We start from the raw sequence: 16,039 nt of genomic DNA, 5'->3' as shown, positions 1-16,039 counted from the left end.
CCTCCTGAATGAGCCCCAACTGGGGATCAAACCCACAAGCTGGGGCCCTAGCTGGTTTGGCTCACTGGATAGAGCATTGGCCTGGGGACTGAAGGGTCCCAGGTTCAATTCCAGTCAAGGGTATATACCTTGGTTGCAGGCACATCCCCAGTAGGGGGTGTGCAGGAGGCAGCTGATCGATGTTTCTCTCTCATCTTTCTCTCTCATCGATGTTTCTAACTCTCTATCCCTCTCCCTTCCTCTCTGTAAAAAAATCAATAAAATATATTTAAAAAGACAAACAAACAAAAAAAACCCCACAAACTGGGTATATGCCCTGACTGGGAATTGAGCCCACCACCTTTTGGTGTATGAAACGATGCTCCAACAAACTGAGCGACACCGGCCAGGACTATATTAGAACTTTAAAGTTAAAAAATACTAATAAGTAAATCTTGTAACAAGATTTTAGGTGTAATTAAGAAGTTATATTCTCTAGCCATGACATACCAATCAGTAAATATCTCACTGCCTGTTTATTAATTACTAGAGGCCCAGTGCACAAAAATTTATGTACTCGGTGGCGGGGGGGGGGGGGTCCCTCAGCCTGGCCTGTGCCCTCTCGCAGTCTGGGACCCCTCGGGGGATGACCACCTGCTGGCTTAGGCCCGCTCCCTGGGGGGGGGATTGGGCCTAAGCTGGCAGTCAGACATCCCTCTGGCAGCCCAGGAGCCCTAGGAGGATGTCCACTTGCCAGCAGGGAGCAGGCCTAAGCTGCAGTCAGACATCCTTAGCGCTACTGAGGAGGCGGGAGAGGCTCCCACCACCACTGCTGTACTGGCAGCCGTCAGCCTGGCTTTTGGCTGAGCAGAGCTCCCCCTGTGGGAGTGCACTGACTACCAGGGGGCAGCTCCTGCATTGAGCATCTGCCCCCTGGTGGTCAGTGTGTGTCATAGTGACCAGTCATTCCCAGTCATTCTGCTGTTAGGGTTAATTTACATATTACCCTTTTATTATATAGGAGTGCCTGGCCAGCCTCTTTGAGGGGCTAAGGGCCATTTTCAGGGCGGGGGAGTCCTTCTCGGGTGTCTGGCCAGTCTGGGTGAGTGGCTGATGGCAGTTTGTAGGCTGGCCAAGCCCCCCAGCGGGGACCATCACCCCATGAGTGTGTGGCCAGCCTGGTGAGTGGATGATGGCTGTTTTCAGGCTGGCCACAGCCCCTTCAAGGTGGGGGTCCCTTCTGGGGAGCCTGGCCAGCCTGGGTGAGGGGCTGATGGCTGTTTGCAGGCTGGCCACAGCCCCTTCAGGGTGGGGGGTCCTGCTGGGGTGCCTGGCCAGTCTGGGTGAGGGACTGAGGGCCGTTTTCAGGCTGGCTAAGCCCCCCAGTGGGGACCCTCATCCCATGAGGGTGTGGCTAGCCTAGGTGAAGGGCTGATGGCCGTTTGCAGGTTGGCCAAGCCTCCCAGCCGGAACCTTCACCCCATAAGGGTGTGGCCAGCCTGGGTGAGGGGCTGATGGCTCTTTGCAGGCTGGCCACAACCCCCAGCCACCCAAGGTCCCAGTGAAGGCTGGGTGGAAGCAGGTATCTGGGATTTATTTGTCTTCTATAATTGAAACTTTGTTGCTATGAGGGGAGGCCATAGCCGGCTCAGGGCAGGCAGGAAGCTTGGCTTCCTCCATCGCCTGTGCAATCAAGCCTCCTGCTTGCTCCAGCTTCCTGGCTGCCGGCGCCATCTTGGTTGGGTTAATTTGCATAAAGTCGCTCTGATTGGCTGGTGGGCCTGGCTTATGGCATAGTGAAGGTACAGTCAATTAGCATCTTTGTCTTTTATTAGTGTAGATTATTGAAACTGCAGCGTTTGATAACCAAAATTACTTAGCTCACATGCATTCCAGGGCTGTAGCTGCTACCTTTAATGGGTATAGTGAATAGAAAATTAGAAAAAATATTGAATGTTTCAGTGCTGGACAACTAAAATTACATCTCAATGGCTTTTACCTTGGGATTCCTCTACTGCCACTCTCTGGCTAGAGCAATTTTTAAATTTTGAAAATGTTACTTCCAAAAAGAATACTAAAACAAACAAACAAATAAATGGAATTAAAAATAAAAAGAATATTGCCCTAGCCAGTTTGGCTCAGTGGATAGAGCGTCGGCCTGCCAACTGAAGGATCCCAGGCTCGATTCTGGTCAAGGGCACACATGCCTGGGTTGCAGCTCAATCCCCAGTAGGGGGTGTGCAGGAGGCAGCTGGTCAGTGATTCTCTCTCATCACTGATGTTTCTATCTCTCCCTCTCCCTTCCTCTCTGAAATTAATTTTTAAAAAAAGAATATGAACTCCATACCCAAATATGTTTGTCAAATGCTATTTGAAGGGTCAGTGGAGCCCTGATTGGTTTGGCTCAGTGGATAGAGCATCAGCCTACAGACTGAAGGGTCCCGGGTTCGATTCTAGTCAAGAGCACCAAAAACAAAACAAAACAAAAAAAAGGGTCAATTGAGTACGTAGCTTATGGGTAGAGATAAGAAGAATCTGATGGAGAGGGAAAAAAAAGCAATAGAATCAAAGGAGTTTCTTAGTTACATGAAGAATTGTAGTGGCTTTTGCATTTATGTAGCTCTTGATGGAAATTTCCTTTACTGTTAGAGTGTTCCCTTTAGATAGGTGAGTAATGATAACTGACTTTTCTGTCTTTTTGTGCTATTGAAGAATGAGGAAACTACCAATTCCAGACCTAGTTCCCTATTTGGATCCCTCAATATGTCCCCACACACCCTGAGGCTCCTGGCAGCTCTCACTAGCCACGGAAGTATATAACTTGTGGATACTTGCCCAATGAAAGATTGTTGAGCTAAAGGAAGTTGAGAAGTTGATCTGGTAGATCATGCTCACTGTAGCAAGGTAACTCAATAATCTCAGCCATGCTTCCTTTGAAGAGGAAAAATTTTAGCAAATGATGAAGATTCCTGAATCTTTGTCAGCACAAAATCTGACAGGACATTATTGTGACAAGACACTCCTGTCAAAGATGAAAAGTGATTTGGCTCTGAAAATCTCTGTTTTTTAACAAGCTGAGTGTCAATTTGAAAAGCTCTGGAGGATATTCTGCTTATAGAAAAAAAAGCCTAAGTGACCTGTTCAATCTCACCCTGTTTTCACTTCCAGGGATGCTCTTAGGACACCATGGAAACCAAATTACAATTGAGATATTTTGCCTTGTTAGAGAGAGGGGCCACATGACTCATTTTTTCCCTACGTAATATATCTTCCCACATGTGGTGTCTGTGTGTGCTTGGAGAGTCACATAGATAAAGGAAGATACCATGGTTTTAAATTGAGATTATTGCCCACATGTTTTATACTTTTTATTTTTTAAATTTTTATTGATGGATTGATTTGAAACAGAGAAAAGAAACATTGAGGTGCCTTGACTGGAGATCAAACCTGCAACCTTGGTATATTGGGATGATCTGACCAACTGAGCTACACAGCCAGGGCCTCATATCTTTTATACTTTTTATTCCAGTGATTTCCCTTCTAGAGATTTAGCCTAGGAAAATACTCTGTAATTTGCTGATAAACCTTCATCATGGCATTTTTTAGTATAGTAAAAAATTAGAAACAACTTATATTTGTCCCACATTAGAGGAATGATTAAGTAAAGCATGGTATAGTAATTAGATAAAATTTTATACAGTTATTGAAAATGATGATTACCAGGAGTTTTTGCTGGCATATATGGGAAGATACTTATGATATGTTGTTTTTTTTAAAAGCAAAGTAGAAAGTTGCATATACTGAAAAATCTCTTAAATATGAAAAAATACTATTTAGGAAAAGGACAAAAGAAAATCTGCCAATATTTTGACATGTTTGTCTTTGTATTAAGAATAAAAAGGTTTTCTGCCTTTCTACATTCTCCTCTGCTTTCCAAAATTTCTATGTGAATGTTTTCAGAAAAAAAGTAGAGAGGAAATTGTTTTGTTTTATTTGTTTTATTTTTATTTTATTGATTTTTTTACAGGGAGGAAGGGAGAGGGATAGAGAGTTAGAAACATCGATGAGAGAGAAACATTGATCAGCTGCCTCCTGCACACTCCCTACTGGGGATGTGCCTGCAACCAAGGTACATGCCCTTGACTGGAATCAAACCTGGGACCCTTGAGTCTGCAGGCCGACGCTCTATCCACTGAGCCAAACTGGTTAGGGCTGTTTTGTTTTATTTTTCCTCTCTCCGTTCAGACCTCACATTTCTTAATAGAAAATTAAACTTAGGTAATTTCTTAGAGCTCCCTCTTTTCTAATCCTATATAATAAAAGGCTAATATGCAAATTGTCCCCTCTGCTGGGAGTTGGAGCAGGGGGTGGGGCCGGCTGGCCAACCACCCGAGTCTCCTCCCCTCCCACCCCTTCCTGCCCCCCACTGGCCCGCCCAATCGGCCCCAATCAGGGCAGCCCACCAAACCCCAGCTGTGAACGAATTCATGTACCAGGCCTTTAGTAGTTTTATCATGTATGAACACTGTTATTTTATTCCTTATGTTTTGTGTTAAGGATGAGTTTTCAAGCAACTTAGAAAAAAAAGGAAGAGGGTGCCAATAGTAATTTAGACTATTTGAATAATAGTAGAGAATCTGTCAATGGATCTCAAGAAGTAAAGGAAGGGAATCTCTGTGATTTAGGGAAATTTTGTTGATAAATAAAAATTATTGTCAGTCCACAAATATGTTTTTTTATTGGTCTTTCTCCCTGTTTCCATCTAATTCTGCAGCCTAGGTGTTCCATAGAAAATACAGTCAATAAAAGTCAACATTCTTTACTAACTTACTGTAATTTGTGGTTGGCCATAAAGCATCCTTGATAGAGATAATGTTTAACTTGTTATAAGAAAAGAGACACTACTGTATTTGATACACCTCTTTTCCTACTCTGATTCCAACAGCCATAATTCAGTATGGGATTTTTTATTTGTTAGGGGATTTGTTTGTTATGGGATTTTTTGTTTGTTTGTTTTTTTGTTTGTTTGTTTTTTAGAAGAATGTCAGTTTTTCCCTGAGATGTGAACAGCTCTAAAGTTGATAAGAGTTATTAGTATCAGAAAAGAAATCACTGCCCAGGTCAAGCTATATTTTCCTTTCTGGAAGAAAGGATTTTCCTCAAGTTCCCTTTTTTAAATGAATTCTTTTGAAATGGATGGTGTTACAATGCTAAAACCCTTAATTGCATGGTCAACCTCAACCTTGATATTTCTTTTTCTTGTTTGTTTTTTTTTAATTTTGTTTTATTTCTTAAAGTATTACAAAGAGTATTACACATGTCTCCTTTTTTACCCCCCTTGACATTCCCCCAGCCTCTCCTACCCCCCAGTGTCTTGTGTCCATTGGTTATTTTTTTTTTTAATATATTTTATTGATTTTTTACAGAGAGGAAGGGAGAGAGATAGAGAGTTAGAAACATCGATGGGAGAGAAACATCGATCAGCCGCCTCCTGCACATCTCCCACTGGGGACGTGCCCGCAACCCAGGCACATGCCCTTGACCGGAACCAAACCCGGGACCCCTCAGTCCGCAGGCCGACGCTCCATCCACTGAGCCAAACCGGTTTCGGCCATTGGTTATTTTTATATGCATGCATACAAGTCCTTCAGTTGATCTCTTGCCCCCCCCCCCCCAACCCTCCCCAGGCTTCCCACTGTAGTTTGACAGTCTGTTCAATGCTGCTCTGCCTCTGTATCTATTTTTGTTCATCAGTTTATATTGGTCTTTATTATCTATAAATGAGTGCGATCATGTGGTATTTTTCTCAGCTTCCCAGGGGCCATCGCAGCCTCGCAGGGGCCGTCTCAGCCTCACAGGGGCCATCCCAGCCTCACAGGGGCCGTCTCAACCTCACCAGGGTCAACCTTGATAGTTTATAGAAGTATTTGGCAGCCTGTAATTCAGCCATCCTCTCGTTTAGGAAAAAAGTCACCCCTGAAAAACTGTTGTAAACTGCATGTGTTGAGATGTGCCTGCTTGTAATTTAGGGAGCCCACTGCTCCCATTGTCAGTTTAGGAAGGGAAACCTGAGAGAAATTGCCTCAGGCAAAGAGAACCAATTCACCTTTGGAAGGGAGGTTTAATAACTGGAGTGATGAACATGTGTGTGACCTTTGCCAGAAAGAGAGGCATTCAGTTTTCGACTTGTATTCCAAACTCCACCCTGGAATAAAAAGGTCCCTGTGTGAAGTCTCGCAGTAGCTTTCATAGTCCTCACACCATGCCTCACCCACCATAGTTCTTAATTGCTTATTAAGTGACAGCCAAGTATTGGAGAAAGAAAAATTACTCCTTTTCTGTTGCATTTTAGGCCCCTACTTCTCTCCCTCCTCCTGATCACACACCACCTTCAACACACATCCTTACTGGTACATACCTACCCCCTTTGCTGTCTCTCCTTATACTTACCATCTTCTTGCTCCAAAGCCTAGTGTGTTGGTTAATGGAACCATGGAGGTTTGGAAGGTATTAGTGTCCTTCTCAACAAAACCCGGCTCTTTTTAGCCTACTGTTTCATTGCAGTCTCAGATAAAGAGGCTTTGTGAGGCAGGAGATAGATAATGACACACATGGTATTCTGAAAACTTTGTGTTACATGGTGTCAATATGTAACTGAGTTGTTTCCTATGGGGTTTAACACTCTGATGTGTTGTATTCTCATGGTGAGCTTTTCTTACCTTTCTTATTTAATTCAGATCTCGCATCTATTTTCCAGTGATATTATTTCTCCTAGCCTCTGTAAAGCCTGCAACATACTAATAATGTGCTGTCTTTCTAGTTAAAAAATTAAAAGACTTAATCTGAACACTCCTGGTTTGAAGGCCAGCTCACATGTAAGCTGTTTTAGGATTTCAAAATTGTAAAATAAATAGGCAATTCCTTGTTTGTTTTTGTCATTTCTAACCATTCAGAAATTTTTCAAGAGCTTTGGTCATATAAATAGAAATTTGGTCCAGGATATTATTGATGTGATGTTTGTGAATAAATGTACAGGTACTGTATTTGCTCAAAGACTTTTAGTTTGGATTGTATTTTCTTTTTCTTCGTGTAGAATAAAATGAGTGTGAATCACATAGAGAATGATGCATAGCAAGGTGACCATTTTAAACTTGCTCCCTTCCCCACCCGCCTTCTCCCCCCATTCTTCTTATTCTCTCCACTTACAGGTTGTCGATGAGCATGAGAGTGTGGAACAGAGTCGGCGAGCACAAGCTGAGCCCATCAATCTGGACAACTGTCTCCGTGCTTTCACCAGTGAGGAGGAGCTGGGGGAAAATGAGATGTACTACTGTTCCAAGTGTAAGACCCACTGCTTAGCAACCAAGAAGCTGGATCTCTGGAGGCTTCCCCCAGTCCTGGTACGTTATAGTCCTACCTCTGGGAGAGCAAGAGTCTGGCAAAAAGGAAAAAAGTCATGAACAAATAGTTTTTGTTATTTTTGAGAATAAAATCCTCAGCAATGCTTAAAACACTTTTGCTGTGCAAGATTTTTATGTTGCACACAGAAATTAATTGTTCTACAGGTATTTGCTAGTTCTTGTTCCTAAAGAGCAGACCACTAAAAAGGAGAGAAAAGTAATATAAAACAGTAACTGCCATTCCACACAAGGTATAGGAAGGGTCAAAAGTACAACCTGCTGAATTTGAACTGCAAAAGAAAATGAAAGCACTTCTGGCTCTAGGGAGAGAGCAAGCTTTAGGCTCATCGTTAGTGGATTGTAGAAGAGCAGCTGAGCCTGGAGCTTCAGGTTCCATTGTGCTCGATCACATGGCCACAGCATACATGTGCAGTGGGGGTTTATGTGTTCTTTTGAATTTTATTTACTTCTGCCTTCTCCCTTCATGGATTAGGAGACTCTCCTGTTGTTTGTCAGGTGAGTTTGAAGTGACAGTTTTTCCTATTCATTTAAGAAAGCCTTTTCCTTAAGAGTGGGGATATCATAACAGGTGTAACTATAAGGCAGTGGTGTGTTTTTACCAGATCTTATCTGCATTTTTTTATTCACGTTTTCCTACTACTCTCTAAAACTGTGAATGTAGGTGGTTGTTTTTATTTTATTAATCTAGAACAACTAGGGAAGAATTCACAAGTAATTAATAATTTTGGCTAGCTAGCTACAAGGATAAGAGCTGAGGGAAGGGAAGAAGAAGGCCAGAGCAGGCTTGGGGACAGGTAGGTAGGAAGGGGGATAGTGTTTTTTTGTTTTGTTTTAATTGAGTTATAATTAACTCAGAATTAAATGCATAGATTTAAAATATCTAGTTTGATGAGTTCTGACAATTATATATATTCATATAACTATCACATAAAACATATCTTGGACATGTATTGGAGTGAAGGCATTTATAAAAACTATGTTTTTGAGGACTTTAAAAAATGAGCCCAACCAGCATAGCTCTGTGGTTGAGCGTCAACCTGTGAACCAGGAGGTCATGGTTCGATTCCCAGTCGGGACATATACATGGGTTGCAGGCTTGATCCCCAATGTGGGGCATGCAGGAGGAAGCCAGTTGATGAGTCTCATCATTGATGTCTCTCTCTCTCTTTCTCTTTCTCTCTCTCTCTCTCTCTCCCCCCCTTCCCTCCCTCCCTCCCCCCCCCAACCTCTCTCCCCCTTTCTCTCTAAAAATCAATAAAAACATACCCTTAGGTGAAGACTACAGATAAATAAATATAAAATAATGATGAGAAAATGTTTTGTTGAGAGCTTGGTGGGCTTCTATGATATCCACACACTGGTGTGCCCCATTAGGAAGGAATTATCTTTATATTAACAGTAAATTGTTAAGCATTTAGGGTAGAGGTAGCCACCAAAGATCTGTGCACACATTACAGAGCTTAATAACACTGTATGAAACTGGAGGAATTCATTGCTCTTGAAAAGAAGACAAGCCAGAAAGTAGGGAGATTCTTATGCTCTTCAGGATTACCTGGTAGCCATCAAAGGATATGGTGAGAAAGGAGAGATGTGCAGTCGGAGATTGGGTAAATTTCATCTATTTCAAAAACTCCATTTTTCTTCTATGTTATTGGAGAGAGGTACAGTTCAGTGTGGATCTCAAACTCAGAAAGCATAGGGGCCGAAACCGGTTTGGCTCAGTGGATAGAGCATCGGCCTGCGGACTGAAGGGTCCCAGGTTCGATTCCGGTCAAGGGCATGTACCTGGGTTGCAGGCACAATCCCCAGTGGAGGTGTGCAGGAGGCAGCTGATCGATGTTTCTCTCTCATCGATGTTTCTAACTCTCTGTCTCCCTTCCTCTCTGTAAAAAACCAATAAAATATATTAAAAAAAAAAAAAAAAGAAAGCAGAGGGATACATGCAAATATAGGCTCCAAGGATGTTGAAGAAATTGGGAAAGAGAGTTTTGGATATACAAAGGATATGAAATTAGGGAGATTACCATGGTAACCATATAGCTAAAGGGCAGTGGCCCTACTGATAACTGTGTTACATAATAAAATATATTTTTTTGAAAAAATGTTATGTTCTATATTCTTGAACATTCACATGTATTAGATCTATTTTGTATCTTTGGAACCCTCTAACCCTAGTGTTTTCTACCTTTTCTTCTCCAGATTATTCATCTTAAAAGATTTCAATTTGTAAATGGCCGATGGATAAAGTCACAGAAAATTGTTAAATTTCCTCGTGAAAGTTTTGACCCTAGTGCTTTTTTGGTACCAAGAAACCCGGCTCTCTGCCAGCGGAAACCACTCACACCCCAGGGGGATGAATTCTGTGAGACCAGGGTTCCGACAGGAGAGGTGAAGAAAATGGATGCCCAGAACTCCGCTGGGGAAGAGGATGTGCACCTGAGCAAAAGCCCATCCTCGCTCAGCGCAAACATCATCAGTAGCCCGAAAGGTGAAGAAGCCTAGGAACCTCCTGAAACCCAGATAGCGCCCTGAGGGGAGCTCTCCCAGGACCCCTGTAGACTGCATGCTTTCCTGTCCCTTCCACTCTAGAGCAACAGCTTAATGAGATGGAACAAACTTATCTAGAATCAGACCTATCTAGATTTGAACTATGTGACTTTTAGCAAGAGATATAGCCTCCCTGCATCTATTTTTTATGTAGAAAATGGAGATAATACTAAGTTCACAGAATGTGAGGATTTTATGTCAGGAGTAAAGCATGAATGGTAGTTGTCATTCTTGTTCCCTTACGGCAGAGGTTCTCAAAGTGTGGTCCAGGAACCCCTATAGAGTCCCTGAGGGCCTGGAGGGTTAGAACTATTTTCATAAAAATAATAAGATATTATGTACCTTTTCACTGTCATTCTCTCACAAGTGTATGGTGAAGTCAGATCCAGCATGCTGTGCTAATATCGGTGAAATATGTGCTTGTATATTATTTTTTAGATTCCTCCATTTTAATTCCTAGAATGGTAAATATTGATAGATATAACCCATAAAAGAAATGTTCTAGAGGTCATCAGCAACTTTTAAGGGTATATAAGGAAGTGGGTGGGGCTGTGACCAAAAAAGTTTAAGACTCACTACCTTACAGGTTTGTTGTGAGAGGTGAAGATAATAGAGAGTTTCCAATACCATGCTTAGCAATAGTAAGTGCTTAATAATTAGTGATTGTATTTTTAATCTAAGTTTACATACAAGACAGAGAAGAAAATACATTTGTAAAACTCCTTGGGGCCTTAGTCTAATAATATTGTTTTAAACTGAATCTGACCTAAATCACCTTTCTACTATTTTCTAAGTTCCTACATGGTAATTTACATTTTCAGGACATTGCTGCATTTTCAGGGCTTGGCATTGAGGAAGACAAGACTGTAACTTATTGACTACATAATAGGAACTAAAAAGTAGCCAGTCAGGACTCCCAGTCTTTATACCTTTATGTGTATACTTGTGAAGGTGGCTTCAAAGTTACCATCTGGTGGCTAGCTTAATTTGTGGCATTTGGGTTTTATGAATCTTTCCTTCTCCCTTTGACAGGTTCACCTTCTTCATCAAGAAAAGGTGGAGCCAGCTGTCCCTCCAGCAAAAACAGCAGCCCTAACAGCAGCCCACGGACTTTAGGGAGGAGCAAAGGGAGGCTTCGACTACCCCAGATTGGCAGCAAAAATAAACTGACGAGTAGTAAGGAGAACTTGGATGCCAGCAAAGAGAATGGGACTGTGCATGTTTGTGAGCTGGCTGATGCCTTGAGCCAAGGGCACATGCTGGGGGGCAGCCAACCTGAGCTGGTTACCCCTCAGGATCACGAAGTAGCTTTGGCCAATGGATTTCTTTATGAACATGAGGCATATGGCAGTGTCTGTGGCAATGGCTACAGCAATGGTCAGCTTGAAAACCACAGTGAAGAAGACATCACCGATGACCAAAGAAAAGATATTCGTGTTAATCCGATTTATAATCTATATGCAATTTCGGTAAGTGGTTTATTGTATGGTTTTCAGAATGGTCTACATTTTTCAGTGATTTGTTCATCATTCATTCATTCATTCATTTTTTTCAGTGCTTGCTTATTTCCTAGGCATTGAGCTTGGTGATAAACAAAGTTAGCAGTAGGTATCTTGGCCTTCCAGATAAAACCCAAGATGCTCACAGAGTAAATGGTTATAGTCATGTAATTATTATTACTGGAGTCACAGGTTTGAGTTATTCACAATTGTGTGCTCCCAAGGGATTTTTGCTTTCTAACAAATAATTGCAACTACAAAATATTTAGATTTGGGACTTTTGAATTTTGATTTTTGGAAAAACGTTAGATGATTCCCAAACTTTCCTTCTTGACCACCTAAATGATTAGTGTTTTCCTGATCAGATCCTAGTAGTGTCCCCTGACCAGTTCTATTAACTACTAACATACCTCCACTTTCTTCTTTTACAGTGCCATTCAGGAATTCTGGGCGGGGGCCATTACGTCACTTATGCCAAAAACCCAAACAGCAAGTGGTACTGTTACAATGACAGCAGCTGTAAGGTAGATATCCCTAATCTTCGAATAAAGGAAAACAAAAATGTCAACAATTCTCAGGGATATTTGTTTAAATAATGGACTTTCTCCTAAATGGAATAGATATTTCTGTTAGAAACCATATATAGATGCCTTTAGTATTTTTTGCTTGTTTGTTTTTTTGTTAATCCTTATCTGAGGATGTTTTCCCATTGATTTTTTTTAGAGAGAGTAGAGGAAGGAGGGAGAGTGGGGGTGGGGAGAGAGAGAAAGAGAGAAACATCGAAGTGAGAGAGACACACACGGATTGATTGCCTCCCACACATACCCCAACCAGGGCTGTGGTTCAAACCTGCAGCTCAGATACCTGTCCTTGACCGGGCATCAAACCTGTGACACTTCGGTGCGTAGGCTGAGAAACACAGGCGAGGGCTAGATGCCTTTAGTATTAAAGGAACAAAAGTGATATGCAGAGGAGAGAATGAAAACATGAGTAATTGCCCAGCTGGTATGGCCCAGTGGTTGAGCGTCAACCCATGAATCGGGGTCACAGTTTGATTCCCAGTCAGGTCATGTGCCACTGTTGTGGGCTCAATACCCAGTAGGGGGCGTGCAAGAGACAGCCAATCAGTGTTTCTATTTCTCTATTCCTCTCCCTTCCTCTGTCTCTAAAAATCAATAAAAACACATTAAAGAAAACACACATGAATAGTAAGGGGAAAAAAGTATTGTTTAATGATTAAAAGCTCTTGTCTTTTGAGCTATTAGAATTTGATGGGGGTGGGGGGGTATTGGTTATTCTTTTTAACGTGTCTGTAGTCAGAATATTTTCCCTAAAACAAACACTGAAAATAATGAGGCTTATTTTGGGGGCAGGTATGAGACAGCCAAAATGTTAAGCTAATTGGAAGCAAACATGTTTAGTAATTGAAGAGGCTTGGTCTTCACTTTCCTGGCAAGGATTAAGAGCCAGTAGAGTGGTGGCTTTTTTATTATTAAAGACTCTTCTTATCCCTTTAGGAACTTCACCCTGATGAAATTGACACCGACTCTGCCTACATTCTTTTCTATGAGCAGAAGGGGATGGACTATGCACAATTTCTGCCAAAGGTTGATGGCAAAAAGATGGCAGACACAAGCAGCATGGATGAAGACTTTGAGTCTGATTACAAAAAGTACTGTGTTTTACAGTAAGCTACCACTCTGGCTGCTAGACAGTCTGGTGGTAAGGGAGATGACTCCCCGTAGCTAACATTTGGCAAAAGTGTCCCTGAAAGGCAAGCTAACTAAAGGTAGTTATTTTTATCCTGTGACCCTGAAGCACAAATAACAGTCCTAATTAAAATAGCAGTTAGCATAACAGTAGTAATAGTTTTGTTTGAAAGTATCTCACACAAGTTCTCTGGTAGAGAACTTTCAGGCAGAGTCCACCATTAGCCTGTAAACAAAAGGGTTTGGCACCAGCCACCTGGGACCAAATAAGAACTAAATTGTGCTTGTCCAGATGTGAACAAATAGGTAGTGAGTATAGAGTTTACCAATAATTATAACAAAATACTAAGAATTTCCTTGGAGTCAAAGTAAAACAAAAAGTTATAGTGTTGTCTCGGGACGACATGACATGCTACCTCCTTTTTCCTAAAGTTTTATTCCATTATATTGACAAGATGGAGAAAGCAAGATCATGAAGGTGTGCAAAGGATTCTTATGGCATGGACACAGATTTTTCCACTTATTTTTTAAAGCATTTTCCCAGTCTTTTTATGTCTTTTCTTGCTTTTTATTTTTGTTGTGTTTGTGTTTGAAACACAACCAGTCATGGTGGCAGAGCCATATATAGTAGTCAGTCAGTCTAAGAATCTCTTAAGGGCTGTGTGCCTTCTACCCAGGGCCTTGGTTGGAAGACTCTATAAAGAAAGCATCCTGGGAATCCAGCTAAAATGGCCCTCTCAGATAGAGGCATCTTACTTTGGGGGATACTTTACGTGTCCTCAAAAATGTGCTCCACTCCTGCTGCTGAGTGTGGTGGGCAGTTGCCAATATTTGCACCATCTTCACTTGCACGTGTTGCACAAAAAGCTTCTGAGAAGGAAATGGCATCAAAGCTAAATGGTATTTCACAATTAGTGATTATTTTTCTTTGTTTCTTTGTTTTGCACTTTAAAAAGGAGAGAGTACATACAAATGAACTTTTCAAGACTTGTTTATATTTGATGGCTATAAGGGCTATACATTAACTTGAATGGGGTGTTTTCCCCCATCATATTCAGTTTAAAAACAAAATACATCCCGTTTCTTGGTAAGTTGTCAATGAATGTGAAATCCTAGCCCCATGAGATTCAATCTGTTTTCAAACATTGATAGTGTGTATTTTTAATGAAATTGGTGGTTTTAAAAGTAAACTTCTATTTTGTTTGCATGTCCAGTTTGTTTTTTTGTTTTGTTTTGTTTTGGGGGTTTGTCTCTCTCTTTTTTTTTTTTTTTTTTTAAATTTCCCAGTAGTAGTCATCAAAAGTTTTGTTTCTTTGCTCACTTTATTTTTTCCTCTGATAATTCAAGACTGGAACAAAAATGTAAATGTTATTTATTTCAGGCAGCATCGTTTTTCATGTGTTGTTATAAAATATATATTCAAAGTAAATATTTCACTTTTTTTTCTTCAGTCTTTTTGTATTCATATGGACCCTGGAAGTTGGTTCTCATTAATTGTCAGATTCCATTTCCCATTCTTCCTCATAAATAGTAGGTACCAAAGTAATTCAGCATTTATGTTCTGATATCTGAGGCTAGTTATTATCCAGTTCTCAGAGCAGTTGGAAAGGTTGTCTTAAACGCCTTCCTAAGTTTAAACCCTATTCAGAGACTATAATTGCAAGTTGGAAGCAGTGGCCTAAATGGAATAATGGGATGAAGTCAGACAAAATACATACTTTATAGTTTCATGATTTTCAGTATATAAAATCTGCCCATTCCTACCTGGACAAGTCCCATGAAAAAAATGGAAGATTTTAAATAATTTCCTTACAGATGTTTTATTTAAACAGGTAGCACAATCTACTAATGTTGTTTGATCTATGTTTGTTATATTGGTTGTAATTAATTTTTTTAATTCATGACTAGCGGAAAATTTATTAAATTAACTATTAACTACATTCACCTTGTAAATTACTGTATAAAACTTGTTGACAATGCACTGACTTTAGAAATATGTTAATGTACATAGAGTGTAAATAAAATAGTGTTGATGTACTGAAATATGAACTGTATAAAAAAGTATTGGTAATTATATATGGAGTGTATCTGTTTATCTGTAACTATTATCCAAACAAATTAAATACTGTGGCTGCATTTATGTGCTATTTTTCCTCTATATAAGTAAACACCAAAAAAAAGTCCAATCCTTCAGCCTTTCTCTCTTTGACCTTGTTTTAACTCCCCTACTTGAATAATACCTGACTTAGAGAGTACATACTTCATCTCTGAAAGAATGGAAACTGTGGTGGAGGTAGAGCAAGGTATCTACACTGTTTTAAATTTGGCTCACATTCCTGTTAGGAAATTATTTTGAAGATATGGAAGGGTGTTGGGAGAAGCATAGACAGCAGGTGAACTGAGAATTGATGAAGGAGGTCTTACAGTAGCTTCATGCAGATTTGGGGATAAGGTGAAGAAGAGTAAGACCTCTTATTTGTATAATGCCTTGAAATGATCCTGTTTCCAGGTAGTGCTGAGAAACCAGGAATGTCCCTGGTTGTCTCTGGAAGGTCTCCAAAGAGGCATTCAGCAGCATTGAGAAGGGTGGAAGATTTGGAGCTGTGGGTCCTTCAACATCAGCCCCTGTTTGTTTACCTTTAAAATTAGAATACCTACCTCTCAGGCTTATATTAAGTAAATGAAGTATATAAATGGCTGGTGCCGTTTCTTGGTAAGTTGTCAATGAATGTGAAGTCCTAGCCCCATGAGATTCACTCTGTTTTGCAGAGATTTATTTTTTTACTTGCTTGCTATACTGATGCTACCAAACTCTCTGCTCACATTCTCCAAAAATGGGAATACACATTAAAAATTTATAGAATGAAACATGTTGAATCAGCAG

The 16,039-nt window shown here is 40.8% G+C and overlaps 1 protein-coding gene across 2 annotated transcripts in view; it reads left to right on the top strand.

The window, feature by feature from the left end:
- USP32 (ubiquitin specific peptidase 32) overlaps positions 1-15,348 on the top strand; it is a 124,447-nt gene extending 109,099 nt beyond the window's left edge. For both annotated transcript variants that reach the window (XM_081108781.1, XM_081108780.1), the window contains exons 30-34: positions 7,188-7,379; positions 9,600-9,888; positions 10,980-11,416; positions 11,878-11,970; positions 12,964-15,348. In XM_081108781.1, the coding sequence (XP_080964907.1) occupies positions 7,188-7,379; positions 9,600-9,888; positions 10,980-11,416; positions 11,878-11,970; positions 12,964-13,137 (1,185 nt within the window). In that variant the 3' untranslated portion in view covers positions 13,138-15,348. The remainder of the gene's footprint in view (positions 1-7,187; positions 7,380-9,599; positions 9,889-10,979; positions 11,417-11,877; positions 11,971-12,963) is intronic.
- Positions 15,349-16,039: the final 691 nt, after the last annotated feature.

This window comes from Myotis nattereri (genome assembly GCF_964212035.1).
Source record: "Myotis nattereri genome assembly, chromosome: 16".
Lineage (NCBI taxonomy): Eukaryota > Metazoa > Chordata > Mammalia > Chiroptera > Vespertilionidae > Myotis > Myotis nattereri.
This window is presented reverse-complemented; position numbering and strand designations above follow the sequence as displayed.